We start from the raw sequence: 17,098 nt of genomic DNA on the forward strand, positions 1-17,098 counted from the left end.
TTCACCAAGTAGTTTTCTTCTTTCTTCACTGAAATTCTTGAAGGACCACATGCAGTTCCAGCTCACCTTGAACTCCAAAGGTAAAGAACTACCTTAGTGGGACTTCCCTGGCGGTCCAGTGGTTAGGACTCGGCACTTTCACTGCCATGGCCCCGGGTTTGATCCCTGGTCAGGGAACTAAGATCCTCCCCCCTCAAAAAAAGAACAACAACAAAAAAACTACCTTAGTTTCCTATTGCTGCTGTAATGAATTACCACAAACTTAGTGGCTTAAAATAGTACGAGTTTATTATCTTATAGCTTTGGAGGTCAAAAGCCTGAAATGGGTTTCGCTAGGTTAAAATCAAGGTGCCGCAAGGTGTCTTTCTGGAGGCTGTAGGGGAGAAGCCGTTTCCTTGTCTTTTCAAGCTTCTAGAGGCTGACTACCTTCCCTGGTTCATGGTCCCTTCCACCAAAGACAACAGCATAGCATCTTCAAATCTCTACCTCAGTCTCTCTCTCTGACCTCTGCTCCATCGTCACATTTCCTTCTTTGACTGCAGCTCTCCCCTACTTCCTTTCCCTTATAAGGACCCTGGTGATTCCATTGGGCTAATGTGGTTAATCCAGGTATCTTTATCTTAATCACACTTGTGAAGTCTTTTTTGCCATGTATGGTAACATAGTCACTGGTTCTGGGAATTAGGACATGAACATCTTTGGGAGAGCCATTATTCTGCTTACCACAACTATTATAGCACTAAAGTTTTGTTCGTTTAATAGTTACTCTGGTACTTTTGACATTAAATTCAAGGTATTGAGTGTAAAGGATAAATGTCAAGGGAATTAATACATTTCTTCTGAGTCTAGATTTAAAATTCTTTTGCTTTTAGCAGTTTTGTCAAAAATTCTCCTTCACATAACACAAGGTCTGTTTCAGTGCTTATTAAATCTAGCAAAGGTAAAAGATTGAATTGAGTGGGGTCATGTGGAATCTGCAAATGCAGAGCACTTTACGGTATTATATGAACGTATTTTTAAAGTTACAAGGTACGCAATGAGGAAAAAAAGATGGAAGGATAAATTAGATAGATAGATAATAGATAGATAGATGATATTGATAGATAGATGATATTGATAGATAGATAGATGATATTAATAGATAGATAGATATAGGATTCAATCAGTGGTTCTCAAAGGAGGCTATTTTGCCCCCCAGGGGACATTTGGCAACGTCTGGAGACATTTTTGGTGGTCACAACTTGAAAGGTGCTACAGGTATCTAGTGGGTAGGGGGCCGGGGATGCTGCTAAACATCTTATAATACACAGAATAGAGTTACCCAGCCCAAAATGTTAATAGTGCAGAGGTCAAAAAATCCTGAATTAGATAGATCTGTGTAATTCAGCACTTAAAATATTGTTTGGTACAGGATAAACCTTTAATGAATGTCATAGAACTGAATGTAAATATCCAGAGAAAATATTTATGTTGCAGTTAACAGACTAGACTATGGTGTCAGACTGCCTGGACTCCAATCCCTCTCCCGTTGGTTGTATGATTCTGAGAAGTTACTAAACTCTTACCTTGCCTCAGTTTCCTCATCAGTTGAGGTGATAGGAAAAGGGTCATAATGAGTAACAAATTATATAATCTGTGTAACAGCAGCACATTTCCTGGCCCATAGGATGGGCTTCATAAATGTCTGCTATTATTATTTTCCCAAATTCCAGACAGACCCATTGCCAAATGATTGATCATATAAGAGAAAGCTTTAAAGATAAAATATTTACACTGTTCTAAAAATCAATCAAATTATTTATATTATATAGAAGGATATAATGTTTTCTAGTCATGATAAGAGGCAACACGGTATAATCAAAAAAGAACATGGGAGATGGAGGCAGCCTGATCCTAGGTTTTGTCAGAGGAAAAGAGATTGTCCTGATTCTTCTAGAGCCCATTTAACATATCAAGAGATGAGCCTGGCCAATTCGAATAAAACTTACGAATCCCATTTATAAATGTAGTTACCAAAAGTTATTGGTGCCAGGCTCTGGGCTATTGGTCATTCTTACCCCCCCCCCCCCCCCCGCTGTCTTCCCTGGTGGGAATTGTCTCTTTCTCCCACCAAAATTTAAGTGGTGGGGTATTCCTGAAACTGAGGGAGGGATTTCACATTCCTGGCTATTAAACACAAAAACACACACAGCCCTGTGTGTATCTAAAGTCATCCCTACTTCCCTGAGACAGTGTATCTGAAGTCTGGAAAAGGGGGCAGTGGGAAGCAGTGGCAAGTTTGTGGATAAAGGTGAAAACGAAGTGGGTTTTTGCCCGTTTCCCTTTGAGGCAATCATGTGGTGGAAGAGAAGCTCCTTTTAGCTCCTGGGCTTCTCCAGGGCAAGAAAAGGGTGGATGACCTCTTTGATGGTACCTACCAAGTACAAAGCAACCCTGTGGCTAAGTCCACATTTGCCAAGGGGCAATGGAGGAGTGATACTCAGACATCAGGGGGTATGTGATACCAAGGAGGCAGGCAGGGTGGGACCAGTCACCTTGGACCCTGGAGAGCTGAGATCGTGATTCCACTTGCCAAAACCATAGATGCCCCTGAGGAAAGTAATGGATGAGAACTATTGTCTAGAGACCAGTGGACCAGAGGCAGTACAGGACTGCCCTTAACTCCAAAAGCCCCGAATTTTCCTCTGATTTGTGCCATGTGGGTCTCTCCTCTTCATACACCCAGATGTCATCTTGGAATGAATCAGGGGCAAAGAGAGAAAGCAAAACCCAGAAAGACTGGGATTTATTTAAAATAGTTATCTAAAGAGGCTGTATTATTGAATCAGGCAGATTTTATTGGACTGCACTAAATTACTGAATATTGACTGAATATTCAACCTAATATGGAGTTCCTAATACTCAATGGGATTAGAGCTTGAGCGATAAGCTATTAAAAAAATGAAAGAAATAACAAGGAAGCTGCATTTCCCGTGCACATCTGAATGCAGTGTGAGAAAATAGGTGACCCAGCACCTCAAGGGAAGGACGCTTCTATTTTAGCTGACTTTATTGCTTTCATTATTCCAGGCACATACTCAAGGCCTTCTCTGACTTTCTCCCACACAGAGCCTTGAAACCATGCCACGTGCTCATACTGGTTGCCAAGCCATTTTTCTGCGCTCGGCGATCCAACCTTCTCCAAGAAGTCTTCCTAAACCATCAAAGAGCTAACATGTCCCCTGACTCCACCTTGTCCAACTCACAGGTTCCCTCTGTATTGTTCTCTAGCGTTTCCTTTACCTTGTTATTCCTAACTAATACTTAATAAGAATACCGAAGTGTCTAATTTCTGTTTTTATTTGCTTTCTTTTATGGATGGGTAAGTATTTCCAAGGCTAATTTGCAAAGGTATAGAAGGCAGGTATTAGATGCTTTTTATTCATTGCCTTATGCAGCTCTTCAGGCCAATAAGTGTTTTTAAAAGGTCTTGGTTGACAGTTAGACTATATTTTAATAGAACAACGTTTCTGTGAAATGGAGAATTTTCCATTCATTTTCCATCAACTTCATTCTTGAAATTTCTTCACCCTTAACAGCACTTACGGTCAAGGTACTTACAGCATCTGCTCTTCTGAACAAATCCAATACAGGTTGGCTTTATTATTGAGGTTTAATTGGTTATTAAAGAAAATTTTTTATATCTGAGGTGATAACTTGAATTGCTCTCTGACTGCTCAGATTAGACAATGTGCTTAGCGTTTGGTAGTAATTTTGCTAAATTATCTGGCAACTTCAGGAACATATATTCTTGATACATAGAATTATTCTAAAATCAAGTGAGAAAGGGGGTGGAGGACACTAAGATTTATTGATTACCTTCTATGTTCCAGAAACCTTCATTGATTATTGATATTTTATCCAATTTTATCTTTATAACATTCATTCATTCTTTCTTTCTTTGCAATCATTAATTATTGAAGATCTATAATGTGCCGATATGTTGGGTGCTGAGAATACGGAAGTGAACCGGAAGGTTGGATGCTTTTTTTATCATGAAATTTGCCATCTAGCTGTTTGCTGACTGAAACATGAAAACAGCTGTGAAATTCTCCAAAAAAAAAACAAAACAAAACTGAGAATGTACTGATGGCTAACTGGGAAAGAAATTGGGAGTGTAGAATAGGAGGCTATAACTTAGACTAGCAGCTCAGGGAGAACTTCCCTGAGGAAATCACGATTACAAAGACCTGATGTATGAACTGGATTAACCAGGTGAAGGTGTTCAAAAGGACTTTACACCAAGGGGACCACATGCAAGGAGGCCTAGATATGAAAGAGTCTAATGTATCTTCAACCAACTGCAGTACATACAGTACACTAGAACAAAGAGTGTCAAGGAGAGAATGATGGCTGATGAAGGTAAAGAGAGGGGCAGACACTGTGGTGGACTTTGGAGGCCATGCTGAGTGGGGCTAGGGGCCTTATCCCAAGAGTAAAGAGAAAACACTGAAGGATTCAGTTAGAAAAGAGTGGTATCTTGAAAGTTGTTGATGGTGTTGTTTAAGTTCATCTAGTCACAGAAAGGAAAATAGATGGAAAGGAAGCAAGACTGAGTGTGTGTTCAGAGAGCCTCATTGCAATAGGTCAAAGAGAAATGTGGTGAATTGGACCAGGGTGGCACCAGTGGGAATGGAGACAAGTAGGCGGTGAGTCAAGATATAGGTAAGAGGTAGAATTGGCAGGAGTTAGGGGCCTAATGAATTTGGAGATGGAGGCAGAAGGAAGGTTCTAGGGTGACTCTCTGGTGGTCCTTACAGAGATGGGACATACAAGAGGAAGAATGGTTTGGGAGAGAAGGTAATGACGTCAACTGGGGAGTACTGAGTGTGAGTTGTCCAAGAGACTTGCCTGGGAATCACTGTATCCTTGACTCTGTATCTCACGAAAATGTCTGTCCTGAGGATATATAGAGATTTGGACAATAATGGCACAGAGATAATAGTTTAATCCATGAAAATAGATAATCTCATTTGGAGAGAGTATGTGAAATGAGGAAAGACAAGGACCTAAGACATAGGCCTAAGGAATATCCACATTTAATGGACAAGTAGAAGAGGAATATCTGGCAAAATTAATTATTTTGAGTTTTGTCTTAAAGATGACCTATGAAAAGTATGATAACTTAATTAATTTAGTTGATTAATAGGAAAGTCAGAATTCAGACCCAAATGTTTCCACCTTCAAAATCCACCTTCTGAATACTTCCTGTTTGTGATGTAAGAATCATTTATTGATGCATATCTCTGAGCTAGGCCTTCTGTTAAGCATTTTACATACATTGTTTTATTAATTTTCAGAGCAACCTACCTGTAAACTAAGTATGGTATTATTCTTATGTAGATGAGGGAGATAAGACTTGGAGAAATTAACTAAGTTCCCCAAGGTTACCTGACTACTACATACCCATTTCTTTCCCTTGCCCAAGACCATGCATGCATTACGATTGTACTAGTTAAGGCAGTGATTCTCAAACTTGAGCTCTCATCAGAATCACCCGGAGGGCTTCTTAAAACACAGATTGTTGGGCAACACCCTTTGAGTTTCTGATTCTGGAGGTAGATGGGCCCTGAGAATTTGCATGTCTAGTTCCAACAACCTGCCACAAAAATATGCTGCCCTCAGCATTTTAACTTGTAAAAAAAAAATAAATTAAATATAAATATAAATTAGTTAACTCATAATAATCATTAACATCCAAATACAGCATATTAAAATATGTAATATAAAATTTTATTAAAAGATATTTTTAGGGCTTCCCTGGTGGCACAGTGGTTGAGAGTCCGCCTGCCGATGCAGGGGACGTGGGTTCGTGCCCCGGTCCGGGAAGATCCCACATGCCGCGGAGCGGCTGGGCCCGTGAGCCATGGCCGCTGAGCCTGCGCATCCGGAGCCTGTGCTCCGCAACGGGAGAGGCCACAACAGTGAGAGGCCCGCATACCGCAAAAGAAAAAAAAGAAAGAAAGAAAAAAAAGATATTTTTATTTACCTACCCCTATGATCTCTGAAACAGAATCTACTCCTAATCCCTGCCATGTACGTCAAGAAACTTCTTCCTGACATAAACCCTACCTAACAAGCTCTTCACGATTTTTACATTAAGCATATTTATTAGCATTATGTACACATGCATTATGTAGAGAGATGTATGTATATACACACTCATATATACATATACATATTGAATTCAGTTAAGCTTCAATTTGTCTTAAGTTGATTGTAAATTTATTTTCCCAATTTAAAATAATATTCAATCTATTTAGCACCAAGGTGTTCTCTCTGCTGTAACTCCAGTTTCTACACTTCAATCCCAATCAGACAACATCTTTTCACCACAGCTGTTCTCTGATTCTTATAACATTTCAGATTAGCAATCATTACATTTCTTAAAGGGCCACATTACACTCTATGAGCATATTAGTCATAACCCATTTTTTTATTTCAGCAAAAAAAAAATCACATAATTCCTTCCCTAAGCCCCTTTCAGGCTGTTGTAGGTACTTCCAGATGTGCCATGTAGGTAAACTTCTGTTTAAACTCTGCTTTCTTGTCTCAACGATGCATATGCTTAGAAGATTCAGTTTGGTTACTGACTTAAGACAAGTGACTCAGTGACACACAGGGAATGGGGGTAATGGGGCAGCATTAACTAGCTCCATAAACCACTAAAAATCTGTACAGTTAGTGTTATACCTTTGAATTAGAGACAAAATCAAGTTGGGAGGTGGCATACGTAGCAGATAAAAAGATACTGGCACTGCTTTAGTGATGCCTGCAATGGGGCCATATCTACAACCTCAGATCCTTGTATTTAGTTGTCAAGATGCTACACTTCAAAAAGTAATGATAAGTCAACAGAAAAACAAGCAAAGACCAAGAGCTTCGTCCTGCGAGCCCCAGGTGAAATGTGACTTTCCGAGGGAAGGGGGTAATTTTTACTTGATGGTGAATCGTTAAAAGTGAGCCAGATGATTAAACTTAATGGAACAGCCACATTAAACTGAAATTAGTAAAAACATGCCTCGGGCAGCGTACAACCTTTTATTTGTTGTTGTTTAACTTCTGCCTTTTACAGTGGCCATGATGAATGACATCACAAAAGAAAAAAATCCAATTAAACTCTAAGAGCTCAATAAACCCATAACGTCTGCTTGTCACCACGGCTTTCACTTGCACTGATGTCTTATGTTTCCTCTTTTCCCCAAGAAGAGAAAGGGGAGTAGAGGGGGAAAGAGCACACAAAGGCTTCTGGAGGTTTCTATTCTGTGTGCTCCATCAGATGCAGACACTACACTGGGAGGGGGATGAGGTTAAATTGTTTTATTATTATACAATGCCTGAGTGAAGAGATGCATTTTCCCATTAGTTTTCAAATATCGATAAATCAGAATTGGGATCTGCAGAGCAATCCCTGTTCACGCTCTTAGTTGGCATCTTCACTGCCCTTTTATATTGTCTTGGTGTTTGTTCTATAAGTCATCGAAATGGTCTCTCCTGACAGCTAAAAATAAGTTTCTGATTACTTTTACCTGAATAAATCTTGTGATCCAATGTGGTATTCACCTGCTAATTGTGCAACAACTACATATTGAAAGTGATGAAAGAACCGGCTGAGGGGAGTCTATAATCTAGTGGAATGCAGAATATAATAAATCATGTGGAAAGATAGCAATGGCCACCTGATAGAAGAATACTGGCTTTTGATAACAGATTTTACCTTAGAGATACCATGTGTTTGTAAAATTGGGTTTTCAAAGTCCTCAGAACAAAGTTCTCAAAGTCAAAAGCAAAAACCTGTTTATTGTGAACTAAGAGCTAATAATCATAATTATTAGTCATAATCTATAAGCCTCTTCTTGCACTCAGGTTCTAATCTGACTCTCACATGAGCTGTGTGATTTGGGAAACACTACATATGGGAGCCTCAGTTTTCTTGACTCTTGCAGTGATGGATTCAATTATCTCATGTTTCCCAAAATGAGTTTCCTGGAAAACTGTTTTGGGGAATATCGATACGGATCACACCCAAAAAGGATTCATTACATAAGAAAGTTCAGGAAAGCTAGATTAAATGATGTTTAGTACAGTTGTGGACTATAGGTACTCACAGCCTTTCCTAAGTTAATGGGCACTAAGAAAGAGGCAGAATATGAAGTATTTCCCAAAATTATTGGGCCACAGAACGCTTTTTCCTCAGCATTTTGTGTAAATGATATTCCAGGGGACATACTTTTAGAAAGGCTGGGTTACATATTTTTTAAGTCCCTTTTTCCCCCGAGACTCTATTTTCAAATGTGTTTGTAAACATTACTCTGAACATTCCATGCAGTATCAATCAAGGAACACAGAGATGGTTTACCTGCTGCTGTTGTTGCCATTACTGTTGTAACATAGCCTATACTCAACTTAGACAGAGTCGAAATAAGGTAGAGATTCTTGCCAAACAGAACTTGGGTCTGCTCACCTGCTGCACAGCAAAGCCAATCTACTGACACCAGGTTGTAATGAAGGAAAGTACAGTGTTTATTGGGGGCACCAAGCAAGGAGAATGGCCAGCTCATGCTCAAAAGACCCAAACTCCCCAATGGCTTTCAGGAAAGGGTTTTTAAAGGCAACATTTGGCATGAGGATTGCAGCTCATGGACCTTCTTCTGACTGGTTGGTGGTGAGGTAACAGGGTGATGTGTCAGGAATCATAATCATCAACCTTCTGAATCTGGTGTCTGCATGCTTGTGGTAACATGTAATCACCATCCTCTACCTTGTGTGTGGGAGCTTAGTTTCTGCAGAACTCAAAAATATATGTCAGATTGTTATGTATATCTCTTCAGGAGGAACTAGGACTCTGTTTTATCACTGAACTATTTGCTTTTCCGTTGTTTCTGCATTCCCTCACTTACCTAATTAGTAAATGCTTGAGTCTGCTCTTTGGAACTCAGGAAAGACCTAGGAGACTAAAGCCTTTCTCTACAAACAAGAAACAGGAAGCACAGAGGGGCTTTTGTACCCAGGAGGGCCCCACAGGGTCCTACTAGCCATTAAAGCTGACTTGTCTGTAAGTAGCTGACACTTACAACTGAGATCTGAAAACAGTTCTCCTTGGTAAAAAGCACTTTTTGAAAAAAATTGTGAATAGAGTTAGGTTATCAGAAGACCTATGAGATACTGCCTAAACTTTTGCTGAGGTGGGGAAAAGGGAACTAAAGAAACAACAGGGAAGTCAATAGAGTGGATATAAAGTTCAGGATAAGTAACCCATGGGCTACTTTTCCAAGTTAGGATCGCCCTCTTCACTTCAGTGGTATCTTCACACGTTCATGACCGCAACCCTTTACCCTGACCCATTTCACTGGCTGTTAATCTTATCAGAGCCTCTGCTTGATGACCTTCAGGAACAGAGAACCCACTGCTTCCTAAGGCAGACTATTCAATCTAATCTTTTAGAAGGTCCTTTCCCATATTAAACTAAAATATGTGTTAAATATTCTTTTCCAGTTTATCTTATAAATTTGTCTTATTCCAATTTATCTTGTAAATTCTTATTCCAATTTATCTTGTAAATTACCTAGTCAGGGTGGTTTCAAGGCATTGTTCCTGGCAGCACTTAAGATGTTTCTCAAACACTTTGAGTTGAATTTCATAAACAAATTTCACATCTTCCTAGAAAATTGACTATAATCTCCATCATATTAGAATCAAGAAGATTGACTAGCTTTCCTAAATTCACCAAGATAGCAATGTGTAGAGGCAAAATGTACACTGATTCAAACACCAAAATCCTTTTCTCAGTAGTATATTGCTTGTCTAGTGTATCTGTGTACATAAAAGTGAGGGGGAGAGTGTATTAATAGATCTGAAAGCTGTAGTGAAAATAGTTTCGTTCCAGCCAGGCCTATATGTCCTTGGGCATCTTACTATTGCTCTGGCCTTTAGTTTTCCATTCTTCAAAATCAGGATTACTAAATTTTATCCAACCTCTGTTCCACTTCTGGAAATCTCTGTGATTATAAGGAAACATGTTCATTAATGTATGGCATTTACTACTGAGGATTTAAGTAAATAGTAAAAGAAAAAAATCTGCAACCCTTAGAAAGACTTGAATGAAAGTTAACATAGCATTGCATCATAAAGACAAACAGTTTAGGATCACATGCTTGACTTTTACTTTCTTTAATTTTTTTTTCTACACTAGTTACATTCAGACCAGGATAGAGGAGATGGATCACTTAAATATATCCTTTCAGGAGATGGAGCAGGAGATCTCTTCATTATCAATGAAAACACAGGGGATATACAGGCCACCAAGAGGCTGGACAGGGAAGAAAAACCTGTTTACACCCTTCGAGCTCAGGCCATAAACAGAAAAACAGGGAGACCCGTGGAGCCCGAGTCTGAATTCATCATCAAGATCCATGACATCAATGACAATGAACCAATATTCACCAAGGAGGTTTACACGGCCACTGTTCCTGAAATGTCTGATGTCGGTGAGTGAGATGTGATTCAACCATTTCCTCTAGTACATCAACTGAATAACAAGTCCTATGAGTGAAATTTGCTGAATTGAATGAACTTAGCTGCTAAATTCTAGAAGCATTGTGTTTCAAACAGTCCATTTATGTCCTTTTTGTAAGTGCACCGGTGTCTCCTAATATTACTCTAGTCTTATTATTTTTAAGAAAACAGCATTTCCTCTAGTGATTAGGGTATGAAAAGTGGCAGGGTGAGAGGGGGAGGGAGGAGAGACCATTTCATCTAATTCCTCTCCCACTCAAAATGCCCACTTTATTTCTTGGACTGAAAGGCAGCAGCCCTCTCTATTTCTCTTAGCCCATAGTGGTATTAGGCTTCAGGTAAGGATCTCCCCAGTGGAAAACAAAAGCCCTGAATTTACAGTCCAGACTAAAGAGCAATTATATTTGAGAGAGAGACTCAAAGAAAACTTTTTTTAAAATCCATAAACAATATGCAGACGATGTCTAGAGGATATGTTCTTTACTAAGTGGTAGAAATTAAGAGACTTTCATGACATTAATATGGTAAATTAATATTTTGTGCACAATTCTACTACCAATTTTAAAGTTAATACGTGTGCATTTAATTTGCTTAAATTGGGAAAAGGTAAACAGAATTTAAATTAAGAAAAAAATCCTACTGACATCACTGTCCGCCACATTAAAACACTTCAGGGGAGACAATGACAAATGTTCAACTATTGTGTAAAGGGTTATTTTAAGTTATCTTCAGTGTCAAGTTCAAAAGGGCTAAATTACATAATAAAAAACATTTCCATAATTCTGCGAGTCAGATATCAGAGACATTTCAGTTCACAATTCCAAGACTTGGAAAATACATAATCTACGGAAATGATTATAAAACATCTCAATTTTTCCCATGAAGAAGTTACTCATCTCATTACTTGAAGTCACTTTTTATTTTTTTTATTTTTTGCGGTACGCGGGCCTCTGTTGTGGCCTCTCCCATTGCGGAGCACAGGCTCCGGACGCGCAGGCTCCGCGGCCATGGCTCACGGGCCCAGCCGCTCCGCGGCATGTGGGATCCTCCCGGACCGGGGCACGAACCCGTGTTCCCTGCATCGGCAGGCGGACTCTCAACCACCGCGCCACCAGGGAAGCCCTTGAAGTCACTTTTTGTTAGAAAAATCACAAATCATCACCAAAGTTAAGAGGAGGATTAGAATTCTTTTAAGAGGAAGATTTGTTAGGAAAAATATTTTTCCTCTACGTGGTAAAGGGCAGGAAGAATTAATGAAGGACAGCCTGGTCATCAGCACCAGATGTGCAAAGTGTAACTGCACAATATAAGGGGCAGCGTACTCTTGAAGTCATTATAGAATTAAATATGTTTTATAAATATTTGAGGGTAGCTGGCAGTAACACGTCTTGAGGAAGAGAAGCCTTTTTCCAATCTGCACACAGGCACAGTTATGTTGACATTCATCATTATCATAAATTAACATGTCATTATTGTGATAGTAAAGGCATCCCAAAGGAATTACATGAAGGTAGTGGGACAATAACAAGGTAGTAAAAATGGACTTCGGGGCTTCCCTGGTGGCGCAGTGGTTGAGAGTCCGCCTGCCGATGCAGGGGACACGGGCTCGTGCCCCGGTCCGGGAAGATCCCACATGCCACGGAGCGGCTGGGCCCGTGAGCCATGGCCGCTGAGCCTGCGCGTCCGGAGCGGGAGCTCCGCAACGGGAGGGGCCACAGCGGTGGGAGGCCCGCGTACCGGGGGGGAAAAAAAAAAAAAAAGGACTTTGACAACAAACAGACCTAAGTTTGAAACTATCCCTACTAATAAGCAGCAATGTGGCCTTAGGTAAATATATGACTTGATGTCTCTGATCCTCCAGTTCCATATATATAAAAAAGAAATAATAAACATCAACTCCTAACCCTTATCATAAGAATGAAAGGAGAAAACAAGTGCAGACCCCCAGTACCACATCTGGCACCTAATAGGCACTCAAAGTATCCAGATAACCATATTCTAAAAGCAATCAAATTTTGTATTGATGTCAAATAAGAACGTAGGTGTTTGTTGACTTCTACTACTCCTCGCTTTAAAATCATATGCTCTCATTTACCCTACATACCTTGTCAAATTACAAGGACGGGTGCTCTATCTCATGCATCAACATGCTACATCCAGAGCATCCAACCCTAACACAGTACAGTATATTTGTTCAATAAATGGAACTGGTTAGATATTACAAAAGCAATGTAAAAATTCTAATATTCCCTAAATGTGACTTCCCTGCCCTGTTCATGGACAGGACAATTCTAGCAGTATGCTTACTCTTTGTCTAATATGAATACCAAAAGTCAGCCATAAAATGATCTTAATCAGAGGGTCTTACCCTTTTTGGAAGTCACAGACCACTTTGAGAATCAGATAAAGTCCATGGAACTTCTCCTCATTGTAATATACATGTAGGCATACACATAAAAGTTTGCATGGAATTTCTTGGGGGTTAGGATACTTTGAAGGTTATTATTAACTGTGGTCTCTAAGATAAGAATGCCAATCTAAAGCAATGTAGCCTTCTTTGTGCATTTAATTATAATCATCTTTGGGGATTATAAATTCTGGATGTGTATCCTCTGCTATTCCAATTAATTCTTTATTTAATCCAAAACTACTTTTCATAAGGTTCGAGGTCTTTCAACCTCTTAGAATTATCAGACAGATTTATCACTTAGGATGCTTTTATTTGTAAGTAACAGAAAGCACAATTCAAATTACTTTAAACAATGGAAGTATTTATCGGTCACATTACTTAAGTCCAAAAGTAAAGTGGACTTTGAACATAGTTTGATTTGTGTTCTAGATATTTCTCTGTAACTTTCTGTCCTATTCAGCTTGGTACTCAGGCTGGCATTGCTAAGATCACAAAATAGCTACTGCATTTGCAGGCTCCACATCAGCACGTTCTAGTCCAGGAGTAAAAGCACCTATGACACTGCAAATTTCCAGCAAAATCACGAATGGCCCCCTGATTAAACAATACCTACACTAATCCTTGTAGAAAAAATAGTGCGAGATGCCAATAGATTTAGGCCTAGATAACTTGAAAGAATTGCCGTAGCAAGAATCCAATCAAATCTCACCCTTGGAGATGGGCTGGAATCAGTTACACCCAAAGTCATGATCATTCCCGTGCTTCCTTTTAATTTAATCCTTACAATATTTATGAATGTTGATCACATTTCTTCAGAGTGAGAAATCCAAGGCTTTTTAGCCTAGCATCCCACTGTAGTTCTTCACTCCCTTGCCATGATAGTTTTCTGTAGAAGTAAGATTGTGTTTTTTCCTTATGTGTGGGTATCAAGGACCCGTCATTAACCCTTAATTTATTTTCAATTCATGTTTCTGTCATTACAGGCACATTTGTTGTCCAAGTTACTGCAACTGACGCTGATGATCCAACGTACGGAAACAGTGCTAAAATTGTCTATAGCATCCTACAGGGGCAGCCCTATTTTTCAGTTGAATCAGAAACAGGTTAGAATTCCTTTTGTATCTTCTTTTTACAGTCTGTAATTTTAATTGACATGCTCAAATGAGCTAGCATATTTTTTAATAAAAACAATCAGTGTGATTGAATTTTCTTAGATTCATCTCCCCAACACCAGTGATACACTTGTAAATATGGCATTCAGGTCATTTTAAGCAAGAAATCTGACAATGGATCTTTCATCCACCATGTTTATTCAGAGGAGATTCAGAAAAATTACACATTGTTTTATTCTCTTTTCCAGTTTGAGACGAAGCTAAAAGGCCAACCCCTTCTGATAGCCAGTAGGGCTGTTTATACGTATTCTGATTCTTCCTTTTCTAGTTATTTAGTAGGGTTGCATCTCTCTACCCTGCTGGGAAGCTAGATGTAGCCACGTGATTTATTTGGGCCAATAAAATGTAGCAGTGATAGGAGTCATTTCCAAGCGAAACTTTTAGACTTGGTGCACAATCTACCACGTTCCCTTCCTCTTGCCACAGTGACCATGGATGGAAACCAGTATCGAGTGGGTCTCCATCCTGAATGTCTAAGGGTTTTCATGAGCAGAGCTTCTTACTGGCCTGCACAGAGCACTACAGTTCTGTTAAACCAGTGAAATTTTACTTTTGTTGTCACGTTGTCTAGCTTATCCTAACTGCTACTGCCCTAAAAAACAAAATGGATTGCCTTAATGGAATCCTTTTTCAACATCTCATTTTTCTGCACTATCTCCACAGAGTAGCATACTATCTTATGATGAACTGTCTTTTAATAAATATCACTTGTATCGTATAGTAAATTCTACATATATTTTTGCTGTCATAATAGGAGTAGAGTTCCTTTTATACGATTTTTAAGCATCCATTATTGTTAATAGAAATCAAAACCTTTCTAGGTTACTACATCCAGTTGGAAATCGATGTAAGAGGTGCAGTGAACTTAGAAAGAATCCCAAGGAAAAAGAAAATGTTGAGTTTGAAAACAATGAGGATGAAAAATTAGAATTATTCAACTTAAAGGACAGAAGGCTAACGTGACCTCCTGTGTTTAAATAGAGAAATACTATTATCTGGAGAACAGAAAGCAGCTTCCCTTTCACTGAAGCCAGCACTGCAGGAATGAAATTGAGGCACTCATTCCTACCTGTTGTCTGAGGTATTCTTGTTAAAAATAGAAAAAGATATTTTCAGCTTCACTAGTCACTAAGCACTGGAATGTGCCACCTGAGAAGGTTATAAAGCCTTCTCCAGTGATTTTTGAAAGAATGCTGCTAATTTAAGCTTAAGCCTTACATAGAAATTAGACAAACTTTTAGAAGTTCTTTAAACTAATTCTTTTATAACTACCTAACAACAGAGACAAATTTTACCTAACTGAAGAATGTTGGTCACTGCTGGGACCTGTTGAACTAAAGTTCACGTCAGCTTTAGGGAAAAAATTCTCTAGGATCATACAAGATGATCATTATGAGACAACTGATGCTGTGTTTTTATAAGACCACAGTTTTGTGGTTTAGAAGATCCTCAGAACATTCATTATGGTGGGTATATTTGCTGAGGAATTAGTTAATTCGGTAATGTGAAACTCAGGAGTCAGTTCAAGTATATATGACTTTATTAATTTCCTCATAATGCACCTAGTGTCCTTTATCAAGCAGCTACAGTAGTATAGCACTGTGCCACACGCCAAGTTATATTTTGCTGTGTCATCTTATAACACTTAATATTTATACCACTTACAGTCTGCACTATTGCAGGATGTGAATTGTACTTGTTTTCATTCTCCTTGCATCATAGGTGTATGCTTTTTTTAATGTATCTATGTATCTACCTCCCCTATGTGGGTTTAATTTCCTTCAGTACGAAGGCTACCTATAATCAATCATCTTTATGGTCACCCATGACACCTGCACAGTGTTACGCATATCGTGGGTGACAATCTATGTTTGTTTGCATAAATAAATGATTTTGTAAAGTATTTTTAATATATCCCTTTCCATTTCTGAACTTCATATCCATAGGTATCATCAAGACAGCCTTGCTCAACATGGATCGTGAAAACAGGGAGCAGTACCAAGTGGTGATTCAAGCCAAGGATATGGGTGGACAGATGGGGGGATTGTCTGGGACCACCACAGTGAACATCACGCTGACGGATGTCAATGACAACCCTCCCCGGTTTCCCCAGAGTAGGAACATTTGATTGAATGAGTGTCTTCAGTGCACTTTTGTAAAACTGTAACTTTAAGAATGATATTTATTTCCCATTATTATTATTAATTGCCAAAGTTAGTGAACTTAGTAAGAACTGGCACATTTATTAAAATGAGTTGACAACACTGATGCTCAGTATACGTGAACATTTGTTGGTAATTAGCTAAGCGATAGTCTGATATGGCTGTTATTATAAAAGCAACATCATTGTTTTATTTTTCCTTATTAATAAGACTACCACAAGGCATAAATATGCTTGTGCAGAACATATGTATACAAGCATGCTGCTATTTGTTAGGAAAAATTTGACTTTATATTTTGTGAATTTAATCAGGCGTGTAATCTCCCTCAAGACCTCACGAGGCTTTGCAAGGGGAGGACTTATCATTTTACTGTTTCTAAAAATACAACTGTGGAAATAACTATTTACTTAATCCATTTGTAATCATAAATAGTTTTCTATATTATGGTTAATTGAGATACCAAAAGTCATCTCTAAAATCTTTAACGCTCATGATTAGGTAAGAAGGAAGATAAAGGAGAAAGCAGCATTCATAAATGCCCACTCTGTCTCAAGCAGTACACTTGACCCTTTCACTTAGAGACCTCAAGTAGGTACTGGTTTTAATGTCATTTTTCTTCCAGGATCAAAATTCCTTTCTGACTATGATTTCCTAAGAAAACTACCTGAATCCTGTCTTCCAGGAGAAAATAGCTGCCATCATTAAGTAGAAAACCCACTTACTCAAGCGTGGCCCTTTTGTAAAGCTGGTCAGCTAATAAGGGCTTCTTTTATAATGGAGATACACACAGATCAGCAGGA

The 17,098-nt window shown here is 38.9% G+C and overlaps 1 protein-coding gene across 1 annotated transcript in view; it reads left to right on the forward strand.

Annotated features, from left to right (window-relative positions):
* Positions 1-17,098, forward strand: part of CDH6 (cadherin 6) — a 128,963-nt gene that overhangs the window by 92,527 nt on the left and 19,338 nt on the right. The window contains exons 3-5 of the mRNA XM_007451410.1: positions 10,232-10,526; positions 13,948-14,067; positions 16,083-16,250. Of these exons, the coding sequence (XP_007451472.1) occupies positions 10,232-10,526; positions 13,948-14,067; positions 16,083-16,250 (583 nt within the window). The remainder of the gene's footprint in view (positions 1-10,231; positions 10,527-13,947; positions 14,068-16,082; positions 16,251-17,098) is intronic.

The sequence above is a fragment of the Lipotes vexillifer genome, unplaced genomic scaffold (assembly GCF_000442215.2).
Source record: "Lipotes vexillifer unplaced genomic scaffold, Lipotes_vexillifer_v1.1 scaffold896, whole genome shotgun sequence".
Classification (NCBI taxonomy): Eukaryota; Metazoa; Chordata; class Mammalia; order Artiodactyla; family Lipotidae; genus Lipotes; species Lipotes vexillifer.